The sequence below is a fragment of the Ctenopharyngodon idella genome, chromosome 17 (assembly GCF_019924925.1).
Source record: "Ctenopharyngodon idella isolate HZGC_01 chromosome 17, HZGC01, whole genome shotgun sequence".
Lineage (NCBI taxonomy): Eukaryota > Metazoa > Chordata > Actinopteri > Cypriniformes > Xenocyprididae > Ctenopharyngodon > Ctenopharyngodon idella.
This window is the reverse complement of record NC_067236.1, coordinates 27,381,020-27,401,578: the sequence shown is the minus strand read 5'-3', so window position 1 is coordinate 27,401,578 and position 20,559 is coordinate 27,381,020. Positions and strand designations below refer to the sequence as shown.

General features: G+C 35.9%; 1 protein-coding gene across 2 annotated transcripts; it reads right to left on the bottom strand.

Annotated features, from left to right (window-relative positions):
• Nucleotides 1-158: 158 nt before the first annotated feature.
• On the bottom strand, nucleotides 159-19,862 carry pnoca (prepronociceptin a). 2 transcript variants are annotated; one of them, XM_051869207.1, is made up of 3 exons: nucleotides 19,742-19,862; nucleotides 6,861-7,013; nucleotides 159-2,276 (listed from the first exon to the last, which is right to left on the bottom strand). In XM_051869207.1, exons 1-3 carry the CDS (start codon nucleotides 19,757-19,759, stop codon nucleotides 1,686-1,688), a joined length of 762 nt encoding a protein of 253 aa, XP_051725167.1. In that variant the 5' UTR covers nucleotides 19,760-19,862; the 3' UTR covers nucleotides 159-1,685. The 2 variants fall into 2 exon arrangements, with proteins under 2 accessions (XP_051725167.1, XP_051725169.1); XM_051869209.1 differs by lacking the exon at nucleotides 19,742-19,862 and adding an exon at nucleotides 14,891-15,032.
• Nucleotides 19,863-20,559: the final 697 nt, after the last annotated feature.

The following is a 20,559-nucleotide window of genomic DNA, read 5'->3' as shown; positions in this document are numbered from 1 at the left end:
ATTTTAATATTTGTCCTTTTGAGAATGAAAAGGTGGGGTGCTTTCAGTATACAATAAGGTGAACAGGTAGAAAATATTACATTGTTTTAGACTGAGATTTAAATTTATGATGAACAAAATACTTCAGGACACAATCATTTGCTGCATGACAAGCCACAGAAAATAGTAAACTATTTTATTGACAGTTCAGTGTTACTATGTACAGATCATTTATTGAACATCATGAGTTTTAGTATTGGAATAAAGGGAAAAGCATGACTCAGTAATGTTTGCATAAATACATCATTTCGTATGCACAAATACAAATAAACTTTGACAGCTTCAAAAAAATAAAATGAAAGCTTTTGGTTTTCCACTTTTTGATGAGGAAGCAAACTCTGTGCATGTGCATGATAGAATTTGTTATGTTTGTATAGGCATTTTACAGTGATGAGTCTTTGCTGGAATGATTTATGTGAAATCTGGCTTTATTTATTTTGGGGGGGGGAGACCGTAAACACAGATTAGCTTTCCTTAATCCCCTTAGAGGGATAGTTCACCAAAAAATGAAAATTCTATCATCAATTACTTGCGCTCATATCGTTCTGACCCCATTTTATATTCCTTCTTCATTAAAACCAAAAAGGAGATGTTAAGCAGATTGTTCAAGCTGCTCTTCACCCAATACAATCTCATGGCAATTCATAACTGTTTTACGTTTTGGCAAATTGGTGGCTAGTTTGAAATCATCGGTACAATCATATTTGTACTGTTTACGCACAGTGATGGTTATGTTTAGGAGTGAGGTTTGGGCTGGTTTGGGCTTTCTTTTTTTCTTAAAAGCATATTGTCATATGATTCACATTGTACGAAATCATACAAAAACGCTACTTCGTAAAATAGTTATGTTTTCCATACAATGAAAGCAGATTGCTATTTATACAGCCCATTAAGCTCCAAAAATAACAAAATGTGGCATAAAAAGTAGTCCATATGACTATACTCCAAGTCTTCTGAAATCACAGATTTATGAGTAATCTATCGCTTCCCATTCCCAAACATAATTGGTTCGTCACGTGACCAAATTGCAGCGTCGCAAATTTGATTCGAGATTTGAAAGCAAAAATTAGGTTTGATGGCAAAAATGAGTTAAAAACGTACTTAAAAAAAGTCTTGACTTTAGTGGTGATTTACGGTGCGTTTGGAGCTCAAAACGACATAATGTTAAGTAAGTCGTGACAATTTTTTTTTACATTTTTTTTGGTGAACTATTCCTTTAATCATTCTATTTTGTGTAATTACCGTCTAAATGACATCCCACCTTAGTTTGGAGTTTTCATTATGGGAATTTTCATTGACCAATAGGTGGCAGTGTTGTAGAGGAGATGGATTTGAATCTGATAAAGTTTTCAAATGGTCTTTTGTAGAATGTACAATGTAGAATTAAACTACAGGGGCCTTCATATACAATACCAATCTATAGATGTCTCGAATTGAATCTGAATAGTTTTCTTCAAACTTCAAGCTAATATCACTTATTGTTAGCTTTGTTTGACACAGATTAGATGCTTCAGTGAGTAAATGCACATCTAACTCTGTGGCACTATGAGAGCTTTTTGTGTTTGAGGAGAACGGTGCATGATATCTTTCGAATGAGCATAACAAATGGTTTGCTGGGTAATTTTATTCGCTTCAAAGGTCAAAGCTTACTCATTCGGTTGGGTGACATCAGCAGACATACTATTGAACTCGCTAGCTCGAGTACTCATGCCCAAATACTGCTTGAGGAACTCGCTAAAACGCTTCTGGTTGTTCCATTTGCGAGCGGATTTGCGGACGCCTATGAAACCCCCATATCTCTTTTGCAAAGGCCTGCCAGGATCCATGAACTTCCTGTAGCCATACTTGTTTTTGAGGAACCCTCCAAAGCGTTTGATTAGGTGGATGGCAGCTTCTTCCTCATTGCCTTCCATCTCGCTGTCTCCATCTCGCTCTTCCTCAGATTCCTGTGCCGACTGTACTTGCAGGAACTTGTATTTTTTACTGAGTTGCATATCTCGGTCCTGATCATCCATTTCCAAAGCCCGTGTTATGTGGTCAAACCTCTGGAGGGTATCAGAAAACTGCCCATCATCCTGGTCCATAGGCAGAGAGGTGTCTGCCTCCTCATCTGCTCTTTTCAGCATGGCACCTCCAACTGATAATGAGGCTTTTGGTTTCTGCTCCACAATGGTCCTGCGACACATCTCCCAGGAGTTGCCTGGTGAAAGTTTACCATGACACTCTACCAGACAAACCTGAATAAAGACACACACAAACACACATATTTCAACATTATAACATGCTTTAATAATACAGACACACTCAAAAACATAAAGAGGTGATGAATGTTTCATAACGTTATCTTCAACCAAAGACTACAGATATAGAAAGACGGTTCACTCCTGTTAGTTTTGAATGGGGGAAACTGCATCGCGCAATATGGCAGAATAAGTCCCGCCTTCTAACTAAAAGAGCCAATCGCTGATTGATAAAGTCACTGCGTCACTGCAGCTGCCGTTAGAAGCTCCGGTTCCCATAGAAACCTGAGACTCGCGCTTAGGACTGCACATGCGCTTTGGCTAGTCTAACCTGAAAAATACGATTTTTTTAACGCTATTTGAGCATAAGAAACAACATTTATGGGACAGTTCATATCAGATTTTGTTGCTGATTTAAAATATGTTATTTAATTGTGAGTTCACCAAGCAGTTGACGTTTCAGGATTCCCCCATTCAAATAGACAGGACTGGATGCCCGAAATAGCTGCCCGGAGGTGTTGCAAATATGGCCGCCGAATGAACAGACTATCCTTGAAAGGGACTTCAACACATTAATTTATCCATTGACTAGTCTTAGCTGACTTAAAGGGATAGTTTGCCCAAAAATGAAAATTGACATCATTAAAGCCGAAGATGTAGTTTACTTTTTTCTTCAGCTGAACAGTAAAGAAGATTTGGTGATTCGTATAATGCAAGTCAATGGCTACCGTTACTTTGAAGGTAAAAAAACCCCCCAAAAACATATATAGGCAAAACAAAATGAATACCCGTGGCACCTGATGATATACTGAGGTCTTATGAAGCGAAATGAACAGTCTGTGCAAGAAACTGAACATTATTTACAACATTATTTCCTGTAATTCACAGCCTCGGTGTAGCCACTGACTTGCATTGTACAAATCACAAAGGACCACGGTTTCAGCTAAAAATCTTCTTAACTGTTCAACTGAAGAAAAAAAAAGTCACCTACATCTTAGATGGCCTGAGGGTCAGAAAATTAACAGCAAATTTTAATTTTTGGGTGAACTATCCCTTTAAGATTGTCTCCCAGTCAGCTAAACGGGTGCTCAGATGGTTTCTGCCAGCTGGTCTCCCAGCCTAACCAGTTTAAAACCAGCCAAGAAAGCTTAGAATGGTTTTAGCTGTGTGTGTGTGTGTGTGTGTGTGTGTGTGTGTGTGTGTGTGTGTGTGTGTTTGTGATTTATGAGGACACAAATTGGTATAATGACATGGGTAGTATTACACTGTTATTACGACGTAAACATGAAATAGGAGGACATTTCATGAGTCCTCATATTTAAAATAGCTTTAAAAACATACTAAAAAATGATTTATTAAAAATGTAAAAATGCAGAATGTTTTCTGTGATGGGCAGGTTTAGGGGTAGGGGTAGTGTAGGGGGATAGAATGTACAGTTTGTACAGTATAAAAACCATTACGCCTATGGGATGTCCTCACTTTGATAGCAAAGTGTGTGTGTGTGTGTGTGTTTAGCAGAGTATGCAGCACATCAAAATGAAATTAAAAATCCTTATTTAATTTTATTTTCCTATTTTAATTTTCTTAATGCATGTTCTTGGTCAAATTGACTACAAATCTTTTTTTTTTTTTTAACAGAAAGCTGTTTTCATAAAAGTTTTGTCAATAAAATATTTTAAACCCCTCCCCTGCAACTACTGTTTGTTTATTTGTTTGTTTGGGTTTTTTGTACATTTTAAACACATCAATAAAGTTGAGTAATATAATCCATTTTCTCTGAATATCTTCAATATCTTGTTTCAATATGTCACATTATGGAAGAAAAATGGGATTTGTTAAGTAAAATCTGATTTTATGTTTGATTGTTTTTTTGTTTTGTTTTGTTTTGTTTTGTTTAATTAAACAGCAGTAAGTTTAGTCCTTGAAACTGATTGCCAAGCATCTTGCCAAGAGTGCTGACTTTTTGAAGCGACTCTTTCTGGAGGTTGCAAGTGATATAGTGATTCATTGTATCATCGACTCAACCGATTTATTCAAAACATTAGAGCTGTGTTCGAAATCACCCCCCTATAACCTCATTCACTATTCCTATTGCTCGTCTAATTTAGTCCACTTGAGGGAGTGAATGAAAACGAGTGAGTGAATTCGGAGAGACATGGGAATTCACGACCCTCACAGTGCATTATGGGTATTCTCTAGCCGTTAGGTGTGTTTGACTTGAAGCAGTGAAGCGCAGAACGATTGGTATATGACATTAAAGTACCACACAGTAACAAATACGGAGAAGAATATGGAGGCGTCATACACCAATTGGTCTGCGCAGCACCATTTGAAGTCAAACACACCTATTTAGTGTACATCAGTTATACACTCATTATTGCAGTGCATTATGGGATTGAATGAGTTCACTCAATAACTTCCACTATGGTTTCGGACACCATTAGAAATGGCTGTCCCCTCAAATAGTGCCCTATTTAAGCGTATAGGGGGCAATTTCAGACACAGCCTAGGTGTGTTCAACTTGATGCGAGAGCAATTCAAAAGCATACTGAACTGTCGACTCTCTAATCGCTCTTGTGGTACTTTGATGTCATACACCAATTGGTCTGTACAGCGCCACTTCACACTTATGATTTGATCAGGAAGGAAACACAGGTAATGAGAGCTTAAAGCAGCGAGGAATTAAAATCACGAGACACGACCCTCACACATTAAAGTGTGAGGAGCGTGAGCTCTGTTTAATGTAATCCAGTGCAATCAATTAACCTTTTCGAATTAAAAGTCGGGTTTCGAGGGAGTTTGTTAGTGACCAGAAAGACAGGGAGAAACAGAGGGAAGGATATGGTTATTCATGCTGAAAATTGATAAAACACTTCAGGGAGAGCCTACGTACAGCTATGGAGGGCTACTCAGGCCAATCAGTTTCCGTAAGCAGCCTTGCCAAATTATGTTATTGTGTTTCTACTTAATTACACAACAAGATAACTGAATCACCCCAGCTGTTTTGAGTCAAAAGGCCATCTTTAACCAAATTAGCACTTCTGCCCCCACAAATGCGTCTTATTGACATGAATCAGAGAGTGTGTCCTCCTCTCCTCGGAGCTATAATCAGCTGCAGTGGCAGTGCACAACCACATTCCGCTGTTATGATCATTATAATTATGTCAACTAATGATGAGTCTCGGGAAAATTCGATACAGTTGAAGCCACAGGTCTTGAACAGTAGCCTACAGAAAATTAAATAAGATGAACAGAAGATCTGGGTAGAGTAACAAATCAAACTAGACTTCTACATTATCCGAAGAAAAATGCCTCTGACATTTAGGTGGTTCCTAAGGTGCTTGGGTGATTTGAGTGGTTTCTATGTCGTTGCAATGTCAATAGAGCTAGTTTCTATGACATTCCAGTTTTTTAGATATGGCTTGGATAAGTCATTTAATGTAAGTGTATGGGATTTATTTGAGTATCAACTTTGTACATTTCTCATTTGAAGGAAAAATAAAAATAGAAACAAATGAAACAATTATTGTTGCATAGTAAGAGCATAAAGCTATAAAAATTAATGTTGTCAATGTATTTAGATTTGGAAGAATTTAATAAGAATACTAAAGAGTACTAAGAATACTAGCTCATATTAGCTAAATCTCTGATTACAGATGTTTTTATGTGAGCACAATCTGTGACATTGAGATCTCTTCTGAAACTATATCACTGTAAACCCTAACGCTCAAAATAATTAATTGGTTTGAGTACAACAAACTTAAATTAAACAAATTAGTTCAGTCAAATTAACTTTTATGAGTATTTAGTACTTTCTTTTTCTTTCAAGTTCACAGAACTGATATATTTTAAGTATATTGAACTGTTTCATTGTTTTGAGTATTATAAACTAATTTCTTTTAATTTAGACAAACTTAAGTTTAACTAAAACTGGGCTGGGATTTCTATTTCCCAGCATGCTTTGCCCATGGCATGCAAAAGGGAGAGTAAATGCTAAAATTAAGTGTTATATAATGTTTTTTTGTGTGCAATATTATTGTTAAGTGGGAGATTTAGTAGTGATTAATGTTTTGTTATGCTAATTTATAAGAGTTTCTGTTAATGTTGGTTTTTGGAGAGTTATCATCATGGTGACAAGTGGTGAATGTGGCTTGGTTTGAGAGCAAGTATGTTAAATGCTTTATATTGCTGTAATTATTCAGCAAGCGTTATACCATGCTATTGTTAACATGTTAGCAAGTTAGCATTTTCTGAATTAGCTTGTTATAGCTAGATAAGTTTACACTGATAAAAATGTTCACATTGAGGTACATTTTTAAGTTAAATGTATCAATTAGTGTACTCAAACATTTCAAGTTACAAATTAAAAATCTGCCAGTTCTGCTTAGGCCTACTTAAACTTTGAATTTCTTAACTTAAAAATTTTGAGGCAACTGACTGAAGAAGAAAAAAAAAGAAAAAAGAAAAAATCTGTGCAAAAGTCTCCATTTGCTTTCCATTTAATCTCATTGCTGTCTATTTAAGAGTTCTCATTTGTAATATTCTTTCCTACGGGAAGTAATGGCCACAGTAGGGAATTACCAAATTGTTGAAGGCATATTCATTAGGCAGTTTTTGGCTGCAGAAGAGGCAATCCTTCTGGCAGTCACACCATGCTGGGTTACACAGTCCAAGCAACAGTAGCGTCCACAGTGGAGTCTTCATCACGGAGTGTGTTAACAGCTGAAGTGCACTCTGTAGAGAGGATAGAGAAAAGAGATGATGGTGCGAGAGAGAAAAGAGGTTACAGTTCCTGGAAGTAAAACTTAGCACAACAAAATGTGTATACATTAGTTCAACTGAGTTCAACTTTCCTGGAATACTTATGATTGGTCAAGCACAGCTTATTAATAGTATATTATATATATATATATATATATACACACTATTAATAAGCAGTAAATAAGGAGTTTATTGAGGCAAAATCATTGCCTAATATTTTTGTGGAATCCATTTTTTAGGATTCTTTGATAAATAGAAAGTTCAAAAGATAATCATTTCTTGGAAAAATATAAAAGTCTTCACTGTCACTTGAATTTTCATGTTTATTATTGAAAATCTGTATAGTATAAAGCACTATATAAATGAAGGTGACTTGACTTGATCAATTTAATGCATACTTGCTGAATAAAAGTGTTAATTTCTAAAAAAAAAAAAAAAAAAAAAAAGCTGACCCTAAACCTTTAAATATAAATATAAAATTAAATATGATACTGGTGAGCAAAAACCCTTTTGATATTTGGCTAGAAGCTCAGGAGTCCCCAGTTACAAAATCAAAACATTGTTTACTCTGTAAAAAAGAATTGTTGGTTTAACTTAAAATTTTAAGGCAACCAGGTAACTTACTTTTTTGAGTTCATTGACATTGAAGGCGATTGATTTAATCAACAGAAACTCAAAATATTATGTTATCTGAACTACATTAATTATCTAAGTTGATTTGACAAAAGAAAAAATGTTATGATAACAAATCATGAAAATAATTTTTTATAGTGTAAGAACTGGAATGAGACTCACTGAGCTTAGAGAGAAGAGACTAAATATGTTACACAGTCCATATAAAAAGTAACTTGATTGCAGATTAAACATTATTTATTAGATATTAATGTTGTTATATTGTCGCAGTGTTTGGTTGTTTACCGGGCGACTTGTTTAATAAGTTGTAATGGACTGTTTTTCTTTGTGGGAGCTTTAGATGAATTAATTTAATGAAATAATTTCAACTCACTTCAGTATTTAATGATCAATTTATTTGTTTATTCAGCAAGTAGCCATGTAATGAGCAGAATAATGTACAGTCAGAAGGTCATTACTGCAAAATAAACTCCTTCAGGGTGAGATTATTTTGCGATAATGACTGTCTGAACGCACTTTATCCCTCACATAATCTAAACTAGATTTAGATGTAAAAATGTATCATATCAGTGTGACGTTAACAAACTATATTTAAGGTACTTTTTGATTGTTTTTGAGACAGACTTAGCATTTGCAAGTACTTCATTAGCAAAACTCATCATCTGTAGTAATTGAAGCTAGAATTAGTGCTTGTGGCGTAATGGGAGCAGAATGGAGAAGAGGAGGAGGATTTGATGCATGCTGGTTAAGCAGTCTTAGTCACCATATTATTCCAAACAATAGAAAGGACTATAAAGCTTCAGAATTTAAGCGCTTTAAGAATAATAACCTTATTCTGCGGCTTCCTTGTCAAGCAAATAAAGCAAAGATGAGAATGTAGGTTTCAGCATAGACGGCTGGCCTGACATGCTGTCCGCCAAACCATCAGTTGTTTAGTTGCTTCAAAAGCAACTTCAAGATAAATCAATTTCACCTGCATTACACTTGTACTGAAAGTGTCACCAGGAACAAAAGCAAAGGTGTAAGTCACGGAGAATCGATAGGCACCCCTTGAGTGAGTTTTATTGAATTCGGGTCACTGTACGAGCAACAGACAGGGAAAGACACATAATTATAAGTGTGTGAGTGAATTACACACAACTTTATGCAGGGGGGAACGAACTAGATATTGATTTTGCCACCCCCTTTAGTTAATTTATTTTTTTCTTTTCTCAGGAACTACAAGATGACGCACCTAAATGGATTCTGGCCAGGGTGCAGCATTGCTTAGAGGTGATATTTCAAGTGAGGATTGTTTGTTACAACTACAGTTTTTCTCTTCAGCAGCTATTTTTTCCTGTTGAAGTTTCTCATTTGAATTTAGATTACCAGTACAAGTTTTCTGAGCACCTCAGGTGCCCCAGAAGTTCTTAATCTCACTGTATAGTTTGTACAGACCTATACATACATGTGGGATGCAGAGCTTGGCAGTCCTTCAAAATGTAATTAACTAACTCAATTATGTAATAAAAAAGACTTAACAAAGATAGACACAGTGATTTAACTCCTGACCTTTGGAATTATCTCATATACCCAGAGGAAAGAACAATCTCTTATTGACTAAGTGGGAGGAAATTGGTGCTGTTTGAGAAACTGTGCTTTTTATGTCATAAGAAAGCTTTCGTTTTGAAAAGGAAATCCTCAGTGCTCTATTTACAGAATGTCAGCGTTTCATATCTTTACTGTAGTAGCAGTGCATATAGTGATGTGTGACATTGGCTAATGCCATCTTTACACTGCATCTAAAGTGGCACTTACACCACAATAAGACTCATTTACACAAACGGCATAAATGCATTTACCCTAACCCTAATTGTGTAAATAAACTTATGAAATTAATGTTTTAAATAGGAAGTTATTGAAACATATGAAACCCTTTTTCTGCCTCAGAGTAAAAAAATAAATAAATACAAATATAATTGCGAATTTTCTGACAATTGTGACTTTATTTCTCATAATTGCGACTTTATTTTTTCACACTTCAGACTTTAAATATCTGCAGTCACAATGTAATTTTATATCACAGAATTGCGCCTTTATTTCTTGTAATTGTGTAATTGTGATTTTTCATAATTGCAACTTTTCATATACGGCACAGTGTCACAGCTCACGATTGCAACTTTATTTGTCACATTTTGAGTCTTTATTTCTCGCAATATGACTTGATATCTCACAATGTGATTTTATATATCACAATTATAAAACGGTTAGTTCCTGTCCTTGATTCTGATTGGTCAATAGCTGTTTTTTTTTTCATGATAAAACATGGCTATGACCGCTTGTATCTGTGTATCACTACACAACACCATTAGCAACCACTCTTAGCAACGTAAACTGTATGTTCTCAATTGAAATTGTTTACCGAAGCTTACTGTATTATGTAGAACCGTATTGTGAAAAAGAGATCGAGTGAGCGAGTTTATTACCTGCATTCAGATTTAGCATTTTCTTCAGGTCAGTCCTATGTTCATAAAAAAAATCTGTTTAAATGTCCGACGTATTATCTTGTCCTTTTAACAGTTAAGGGGTTTTCCCATGACTGACAGCACTAGTCAAAGCATTTGTCAGTTGCGTCTTGTTCCGTGTTCACAACAATTCAGTCTTTTCAATGTAAAAGTCTTCGCTACTGACTGACACACTCATAAAGACAGTCTTTGCCGCCATCTAATGGCATAATAATGTAACTTTTGTTGCTGTTCACGGTCAGGGACTATTTTTTTCCGGCAGAAGGAAGGCTTTAGTGAAAGTTTACTTCATGAAAGTTGCATTGAAAGTTGCTTTAATATTTGTATTGTGTGGTAACTGTTTTATAAAAGCGAGGCTAGTGCTGTATCATGAATAAGTCACGATACAGCACAGCCTCTCGTACCTTATTGCTTACTTATAATAATAACGGCTTTATTTCTAGTAATTATGACTTATTTTTTCAAAATTGTGACATTAAATCGCAAAATGCGACTTTATAGCTCAGAATTGAAACTTTATTTCTCACATTTGAGACTTTCTATCTTGCAATATGACTTTATATCTCAGAGAGTTGCTTCACTCCTTATTTTAAAATTGACCTCAATTGATCTCAATGACAAACTGTCGTATTTTTTGCAGATGGGCTCCGATATGAAATGATGAATGAAAATATGTAATTATAATTTATAAATAATTAAATATATACTCTTTCAGTGTTCTGCTGCTGCAATTTTCAGAACAAAAGCAGCATCAGATCTGTCTCCGATTTTAGGGGTTGAAATAGATCAGATCTACATGTTTTAGTACGGCTTTTATGTGGAATCGTGTTTTTACACAGAATCTAGTGCAGGCACACAGCAACTTTACCTTAGCTGCGTAAACAACCCTAAGTGTTCATTTAGCCCATAAGCTTTAATGTGTCCTGTCTTCATATTTTAATACACCTTCCATTATGTCAGCTACTTTCCATATACTGATCAGATAAAAGGAAGAGGTACACAATGCATTAATGGATTCTAATGTGTACACTGCAACATTTCTGTCATTGATGCTCATAGATATCATGATGAGAAATATCAGACATTGTCCAGTAAACAAATCAAATGGAAAGAATTCTATGTTTTGCTTCATTTCCCAACTCCATCACCAGTTGCTACTCTCATGGAGATATTGTCCATCATTTCAGACATGTTACCTCCGGAGATTTTGAATGTATTGTTTAAAGACACTCACAGGCTCAATTAAACTCCAGAAGTAAATGGGGTTCGTTTTGCACAGCCCATTTCTCAATCAAACGCGTCATAATCAAAGCTAAATACCAGAGGGGTTCTCAGTGGCGGAGACGCGAGGCTCACTGCGGTGTCTAATTAGACCAGAATTGTGTAACTGCAGATGGAAAGCTGGAAAGAAACTGCTGAGAGGGGTCTGTGAGCTGACAAACACACAATTATGATCACATATAGAGATACATTATGTATGACACAAAACTAACACCATAATCTAAGGAAATAAATAGTGGTACTGTATATGATCATAATGGGCTGGCCATTGGGGCGGAGATTATATGGCGCTAACTGTGGTTTGAATTAATGACGTCAATTTCCTTCAAGGATGACGCATTAGATCAGTTAAAAAAGAAGAAATCAATGACCATTATTACCAATCCTATATTAACCCAAAGAGCCTTTAGTATCCAATAGTTGATGTGCACAAGTGTCATTATTATTGGCTGTAAAGATAATGAATGTCAATGAAATGACTAATGATGCATCAACACCCCTGAGGAACATTTTTAATTGTTCATTTGTTGCTCGTACATAGCTCAGGAGACTTGTCTCAGTTAGCTTCCTTAAGGATCATTTATATTTCTCCCTAAATTCCTTAGGAGAAATAAAAAAAGAGACGTACAGTACAGTGAGAGTGTAGAGCTATAAAATCAAGGTGGATAACAGATATAATTTGGTTTTAGAAGAATCTGATGAAAAATGTTTTTTTTTTTTTTTTTTTGTGATCTCTGATGTTTGATTGCTTTGTATACTTTTGGTATCTTGGCCAATCTGAGTACAGTTTGAGACATTGTTGAGACCTCTTCTGAAACTCCTCACATCAGTGGCAAACACTGACAGATAGGCAGACAAGTAAGACGAAAGGAATTGAGAGGGAAAAGAATAGAGTGTAGCGCACTTTGTTCACCTGCACGTCTCAGCAGGGCCGCTCCAGCCCATGAAGGTCAAAGAAAAATATTTGTGCGGACACACACATACACCTACAAACTCACAAGCTCAACGCAGGCACAAATTGAATGCAAAATTGCCCCAATAACCACAACTGTTTTCAAACTAAATAAGAAATAATCAGTGGCTGGAATGGAAGGATTCACCACACTTAAACAGCAGTGAGGACGGACCTTTCATCGACACCCATGATATAAAGATAGATTATCTAATCAAAAAAGCTTAAGGCTGTTTTCATGCTTGTGATGCAAAAGTAATAGTTTCATCTGTGGTATTGAATGCAGTTGTTAAACTCAAGTTAACTCCTTGATGAAATATCAAGGATTCAACTCGTTCTTCAGTGCAGTCCCTCACACCAGTGCCTTTCATAGTCCAGCATCAAACAGACATGTTAGTCTAGATGGTAGATAAACTACTTGGAATTTGAAAAAAAAAAAAAATGTATTTGTGATATTGCTTACAGTTTTGTACTCTAACAATGGCCTTTAACACCCATTTTCATGATTGAATTGTAAGAATGAAGCATAAATCTGTGAGTCACTGCACTGCACATCCATCTTCAAACAAAGCTTTCCTTTTCTCCAGCCAGTGTCTAATATCCTTCATAGCTACTAGTTTGAACTGGCTGACCACTATAATATATTTGTATACACATATTTGTTTACATATTATACTGTATATATATATATAACAGAAATGTTCATGACTATTATAAAGCTGGATTATCATTTTTATAAATATTTTCAGTCATTAACTGTGATTATGCTTATATCCTTTGCTTTTATGCTTATGCTTATGCTTTTTTTTTTTTTTTTTTTGTATCAGGATAATTAAAGCACCACCAGGACAGCTAATCAGGAGTCAATTTCACAGTGGCTAAAATTGTGCCATGAGTTTCGGATGAGCTGATAAATGTGCCTCAGGGCCCTCAGAGGAATAATCTGACTATTCTTAAATTCTACAAATCATCATAGCATCAGATCCCCTCAATCATTTTTCTACACTCTTAGAAAAAAAAGGTACAAAAGCTGTCACTGGGGCGGTACCTTTTAAAAAGGCACTACTGTCCTATGTACCATTTAGGTACTAATATGTACCTTTAAGGTACTGATATGCATCCTTAAGAGGTAAATAAGGTACAAAAGTGTGCCTTTTGAAAAGGTACCGCCCCAGTGACAGCTTTTGTACCTTTTTTGTGTATCATACTTGTGAAAATTGTCTATTAATCATCATGTGGATTTGTCTTTACATAGGTTTTTTTTTATATAAAAGAGGTACTGCGATGATTGGCATTATTATTCACTTAAAATACAACATACAACATTAAGAATTTACAAAGAAGGAATCAATAGCACTCAATCTTTCTTGAGTTGAAACTCAGCTAGGTTTTTTGTTATAGATAAACAGTATTACCACTTTTTTTTTTTTTTTTTAATTTATGATCATAACCACAGTTCTTGCAAAGAACTCTGCTCTGATATTTTAGTGACACTCTGTGGTTAGGTATGAAATTATCTAGTGCAACATCAGAAAGTTACATTTTGAATCATCCGAGGCAGAATTATATCCAATCTTTAAAGGCTAATTCATTATGACCTCATGTGAAATCAACAAACAATTAATGTCTGTCTTCATTTCTGTAACCTGAGCGCTAAATCCAAATTAACTCCAGCAGATAAGACATTTATAGGCACTGGCCACAGATAGTAGAAAATTGCATGGTAATGGCCCATGAACGGAGCAGGTGCTGGGCATTGTGCTGCACCAAAAGTCAGCTCGTTTTCACAAATATTTTACAATACTGTCGATATTGCCTCTGACCTGAATCGAAAACCTCAGAGTACAGTAAATTTCTCCCCAAAGTTAAATGAGGTGTATAGTAGCCAGGATTATGCCCTGTAAAGAGATGCATTGATTTCACTGTATCAATCGATGACACAATTATGAGAGCAAAGTGAAAAATACGTCCGTCATTCACAAGACAGAGTACAGAAGACATATAACAGCCGTAAACCATCATTTGATGCTTTATATCAGAAAATTATTTTAAAAGAATTTTACAAAAAATGTAAAATGTCCGGCACATGGTTAACTATGATTTTATTTGTATTCTTTGTAAAGTATTGCAGATAAAAGTTGACTAAATAGTTATTTAGATTAAGGTATTCTGCATACACTCGCAATAAACTACCGATCTGATGGGATATATCACCCAGAAATGAAAATACTGTCTATTACACCCCCATGTTGTTCAAAACCTGTATGACTTTCTTTCAAAAGAAGATATTATACTTTGGAGTCCAAATAAAACTGAACACCAAAAGAAAGTGATAGAGGTTTGGAAGTTTAACCACCATTCTTTTTTTAAAACTCGAATTGCACACTCTAAATTACAAATAATCAGCAATCAGATCCGTGCAAAGTGGCCTGAGTAAAGTGATGTGAATCTAAAGTGTTTCTCCCCCTCAGTCAGCCTACCTGAGCTGTGTGCGGTTCAGGCACCTGTCCTGAGCAGATCTGCTGAAACTGAAGGCGGTTATATTCTCCTATTGCCTGCTTCTGTTTGTTTCCTAAGAGGATGCTGTTGCTCGGTCGTCTTATAGAGACACACCCCTCCCTGTGGTCCAACCCCTCACCCCCTGTTTTACAAGTGTGTGTGTGAGAGAGAGAAAGAGAAAGAGAGAGAGAGAGGACACAGGAAAAGACTGTCCTACGTATTGGGATGGGTGGACGTCAAGACTTATCTTCTACGTCAAGGATTGCAGTCTCTCAGAACAAGCTAGAAAACTAAAAATATAAGCAAAACATTTTCCCAGAATACCCGCACACTCATTCACAGCGTGTCCTTTGTCCATTCATCCTCTGTGCTGCTCTGATGAAGTGATGCTCCAAGACAATAATGCTTTGGGAGCTGCATGTAAAAAGCGTGACCATTGGCATTGAAATGGATTAAACTTCAATCTGCACAGTTTTCAGTATCTCATTTGCAGTCTTAAAAGTTAAAATGAATATTGATCAAGCAATAAACACTTTAAACTATGAATTATAGAGTAAACTATTAGGGAAATTAGGGAGGTTAAATTAAACAGACTTGTTTTTGTAAAATAGAGAGGTCTTAATAGGAATAGAAATAAATTTAATTGAGCGCAATGTATACAATAATAGTGGATAAAGTAGTTCAGATTGTTTGGCCTTCAAAGAATAAGATGAGAAATATTTGGGATTGTACTGAAATCTCTAACTGTCGATTGCAGACTTTGGTGTTTTGGCAGATCTGAGTACAGTTTGAGACATAAAAACTCTAGAAGAGATGTCATGAGATTACTGTTTTGTTATGTTTATTTGCAGGAGAAAAATGAAAAGGCATAGGCAAGTCCATTTGTTCTTCATTTAAAGGGTTAGTTCACGCAAAAATGAAAATTATGTCATTAATTACTCACCCTCATGTCGTTCCACACCTGTAAGACCTTCGTTCATCTTCAGAACACAAATTAAGATATTTTTGATAAAATCCGATGGCTCAGAGAGGCCTGCATTGACAGCAAGATAATTAACACTTTCAATGCCCAGAAAGCTACTAAAGGCATATTTAAAACAGTTCATGTGACTACAGTGGTTCAACCGTAATATTATAAAGCGATGAGAATACTTTTTGTAAAAAACAAAACAAAATAACAACTTTGTTCAACAGTAACACTGCTTCATGAAGCTTCGAAGCTTTACGAATCTTTTGTTTTGAATCAGTGGTTCGGAGCGTGTATCAAACTGCCAAAGTCAAGTGATTTCAGTAAACAAGGTTTTAAGTGCCTCATAAGTGTTTTGAAATTTCAGTGGTTCACCACTGGGGGGGCGTGACTATGGCAGTTTGATACGCGCTCCAAACCACTGATTTGAAACAAAAGATTTGTAAAGCTTCGAAGCTTCATGAAGCAGTGTTTTGAAATTTCCCATCACTAGATATTGTTGAATAAAGCTATTTTGTATTTTGCCGCACAAAAAGTATTCTCGTGGCTTCATAACATTAAGGTTCAACCACTGTAGTCACATAAACTGTTTTAAATATGTCGTTAATAGCTTTCTGGGCATTGAAAAAGGAAATGATCTTGCTGTCAATGGAGGCCTCATTGAACCATCGGATTTTATCAAAAATATCTTAATTTGTGTTCTAAAGATGAACGAAGGTCTTACAGGTGTGGAACGACATGAGGGTGAGTAATAAATGACAGAATTTTCATTTTTGGGTGAACTAACCCTTTAAGATATTTTTGCTGAATCCAAGAGGTTTTTTTTATCCCCCATAGAAAGCAAAATTACCGTCATTCGAGGTCCAGAGAAGTAGTAAAAACATCATTAAAATAGTCAACGTGACTACAGTGGTTCAACCTTAACGCTATGAAGCAACAAAAATAATTTTTGTTCACAAAAACAAAACAAAAATAATGACTTTATTCAACAATTTCTTTGGGGGATAAAAAAAAACCTCTCAGATTTCATCAAAAATATCTTAATGTGTGTTCTGAAGATGAACGAAGGTCTTACGGGTGTAAAACGACATGAGGTTAAGTAATTAATGACAGAAATTTCATTTTTGGGTGAACTAAACCTTTAATCATATTTCTGTATAGGGAAAACAGTTGAGATGTTAGAGAAATCTTATTCATGAGTTTTCTTTGGGGGAAGTTTCTTTTTAATTAGCAAAACATCCAGTGTTAAATTAACACTTCCAGTGTCACCTGGTGTTTATATAATCCGGTGTGGATTATATAAACACTGGCAATGTTAATGTAACACTAACAGTGTTCATTTAACACTGGAGGTTTTACTTGTGTTTTCTTCACTTGAGATTGGTAGTTTCTGCAATCTATATTTATCTTATAGACTAAAGAAAAAAATTACCACTGTCACATCACCCAGAATTAACTGACAGAAAGTGAAATAAAATGTAATACACAGTTATAAAAAAACTTAGTATTCTTTATATTGTCCAGTCATACTAATATTTATTCTCATTTAAGAATAAATGTTTGCAGTCAAACAGGCATCAAGAAAACTATACTATACTAAACACAACGTCCCCTGAACAAGTTTTAAAAAATCAATCCTTGTTTAAGACATCTCCAATAATGAGTACTGACAGTCACACCAGTGAGGTGAGAAATTCACAGCACTCTGAAGACGAGTGTGTTTTACACAAAATAGCCTGTAGATAAATGTGCCTGACGGATAGCGAAAGCTCCTTTGCATAGTCTCACAATGAATGGCAGTTTTAAAATAAAACTATTTCATGGTGATACCACAAAATCCAAACTACAATGTAAGGACCTGAAAGTGTTGAGATTGCTTTTCTAACAGTGAGCCGCTTGTGAATTGAAACCCAGTCTTGTCTGGCAAGTCCAAAACAGCCAAATCAGAACAGGCCAGCACTTTGTCCACAGGTGAAGGGACCAGAAAATTGGCCCTCCCAGCTGTGGCCTCCACAGTTGCTTAAGCCAGATCTTATAAAGTGAGTTTAAGCAGTCATGTGTTTGTCCTTGGGCGGGTATATAGAGAACCTCTGATTATGGTGATGGTAAAAACAGCCTCTCGCTGAGATGACCATCTCGTGATGCTAAGAAGGGCTTCTGGCCCAAATGATGTATCATTGTAGCTCTCAGCTGGATAACATGGAGGGGGGAGATCTGATAAGTGTGTTACAGGATGAGTTGTGTTCGCTGATCTGGCTTCAGCGTGTCACCATGCTGAGGAAATGGAGCCAGAGAAGAAACTCATGCTGAGAGAGCAGAAAGCATTTACGAGATATTCTGGGGATCAGCTCTAGGGTGAGTCTGTGATGGGCAGAACTGTTGGTTTGCATCCGCACTGCTTGCTGATTATTGTGTTCTGGACTCAGGGCATGATGCATGGAAGATAAAATGGGCATATTAGAAAAGTCCAAGTCCCATGCAATGCAGTGAAAGACAAAGGAAAGTCTTCAAAAGAAACCCTCAGCAGAATATCCAACCTGATTTAAGAGTTCTTTTTTCAGTGATCTGATAATTGGTGCCATCACTTGGCACCTTCTATGAATTAGTGCTTTAAAAAGTAACGTAAACATAAATTAACTACATAAAACATGCAAGAACGAATAACAATCTATATTAATTTATCACAGTGGCACTAGCAGTTTGCAAGAAACTATTGAATACAGTCATTTTTATGTAATAATTTGAGTAACCTGGTTGAATGGTTGAGTTTAGCAATAGTTAACAATCCCATTTTCTCAATTTTTACAAATATTATTTACTTGTCTTTCTCTCATGTTGTAGAAACAGCCCAAATTATGCTATTTCTTGAGCGTCATGTCACATTTTGAAATGTTAAATTTTTGTTTTGTAATAGCGAAAAATGCGAAAAATAATGTGGTAATACAGCTGCATGCAAAAAGTGAGATACATGAGCAATATAACACGAGCAGCTGTGTGATACGGCTGTATACCAGCGCGGCTGTGATTCGGCCGTAGATAATCACAAGTGCTGATATACAGCCATACACTAAAAAAATAGTTCTATATAGTTTTAAAAGTGGTTCTTTGGCTCGTAATCATAGGGGAACCACTTTAAGTGCTGTATAGCACCAAATCTTGGTGCTTCAGTGGTTCTTCACTGGTTCTTTGGGATGACTGAGGTGCTATATAGCACCGGTACCGTATACAGAACCTGTTAAGCCCCTGTATGGTTTGTCAGCAGTTCTTTGGGGTGGTTAAGGTGCTATATAACACCACTGCCATACAAAGAACCTGTTGTGCCCCTTTAAAGGTTCTTTATGAGCCAAAGAACCACTGTTGGTGCTGTTTAGCACCATTTTTGTTGAGGAAATAAAATGCAATATGGCACCTCTTATGGGTTCTACTTAGCACCATTTGACAAAGGTGCTGTAGAGCACCTTTAAAGATATGGTGCTACATAGCACCAAAAGTGGTTCCCCTATGATTACGAGCCAAGAACCACTTTTTTTAGTGCTATATAGCACTTTTTTTTTTTTTTAAGATATCGCACAGCTACGGGTGTGATATTGCATTTATACAACAGTTCGACGGCACGAGTGTGTAAATAAATAACAACAATGGAGTGTCTTTAAAACCCTCTTTTGTGAAGAACTACTTTCTTCCGCCACTGATTCAAATCTCAAGTTGACAGTTTGACCAAGCCTCCGTTACTAATTCTAAAACATCACTTTTCAGTCTAAACTAGTAATGAAGGAATGTTGAGTCGCTTCATTGAAACTTATTGTATTTTGTAGAGTATTATTAAGAGAGACAGAGAGAGAGAGAGAGAGAGAGAGAGCATTACCTGTGTCTGATATAACATTCATTCTTCAGTTCCATGTTCATAATATAATATCCATTATAAAAATCTGATTGAATCTCCACTGAGGAAAGCGATCTTTGTATTTTTACAGTTAAGGGAATTTTCCATAACAGCGCTAAAACAATGTCCTTTGTTTACAAAAGTCCCTTTCAATTTAAAAGTCTCTCATCTCTCATCTAATGGCGTATTAATGCAGCTTTCACTCAATCCATATTACGCACTAACGGACCCTTTTTCAATAACAAATACAACATTTTATATATTATATAATATATAATAATATTTATTGAACAACAATATTTAAATTAACAACAATAGCCATTATAAATGACAATAGAAAATAAACACAATTGAACAATTCAGTCAAACGTACCAAAGCAGTGCTCTACAGGGTGCAAGTTATAGCCTTAATGTTAAATTATTAAATTTAACGTAGCACAATTCGATTTGCTCAGGAACAAGTAATAGATTAATAAGATCAAAGATTGCCTGTTTTATACCCAAAATGAATTATATCTCATGTTTAACCGCTATAAGAGCCAGCAGCAAATTCCCAAAGCACTGGCCAAGATGAAGCTGTTCTCGGCGGGTACACGAGCACTGAAAGGCTGCTGACGGCCTGGAGCATGCATCTCCGAAAACCTCTAAACAAATTGTAAAATAGGCACTATGGTTAAATGTGAGTCACATATTTCAGGTCTAAACAACTACATTCTCACCTAAAAAACCCCAAAACATTCCGTTCCAAAATAACAGTAGTATTTATAAAAATATGGTGGGTTTGCTCATCCGCCATGACG

What these genes read in the sequence shown, in the direction of transcription:
- pnoca (XM_051869207.1), bottom strand. An exon ending in AATATGCCTTCAACAATTTG is followed by an intron (nt 2,277 to 6,860) that starts GTAATTCCCTAC and finishes GTCTTTATTCAG; the next exon opens with GTTTGTCTGGTAGAGTGTCA.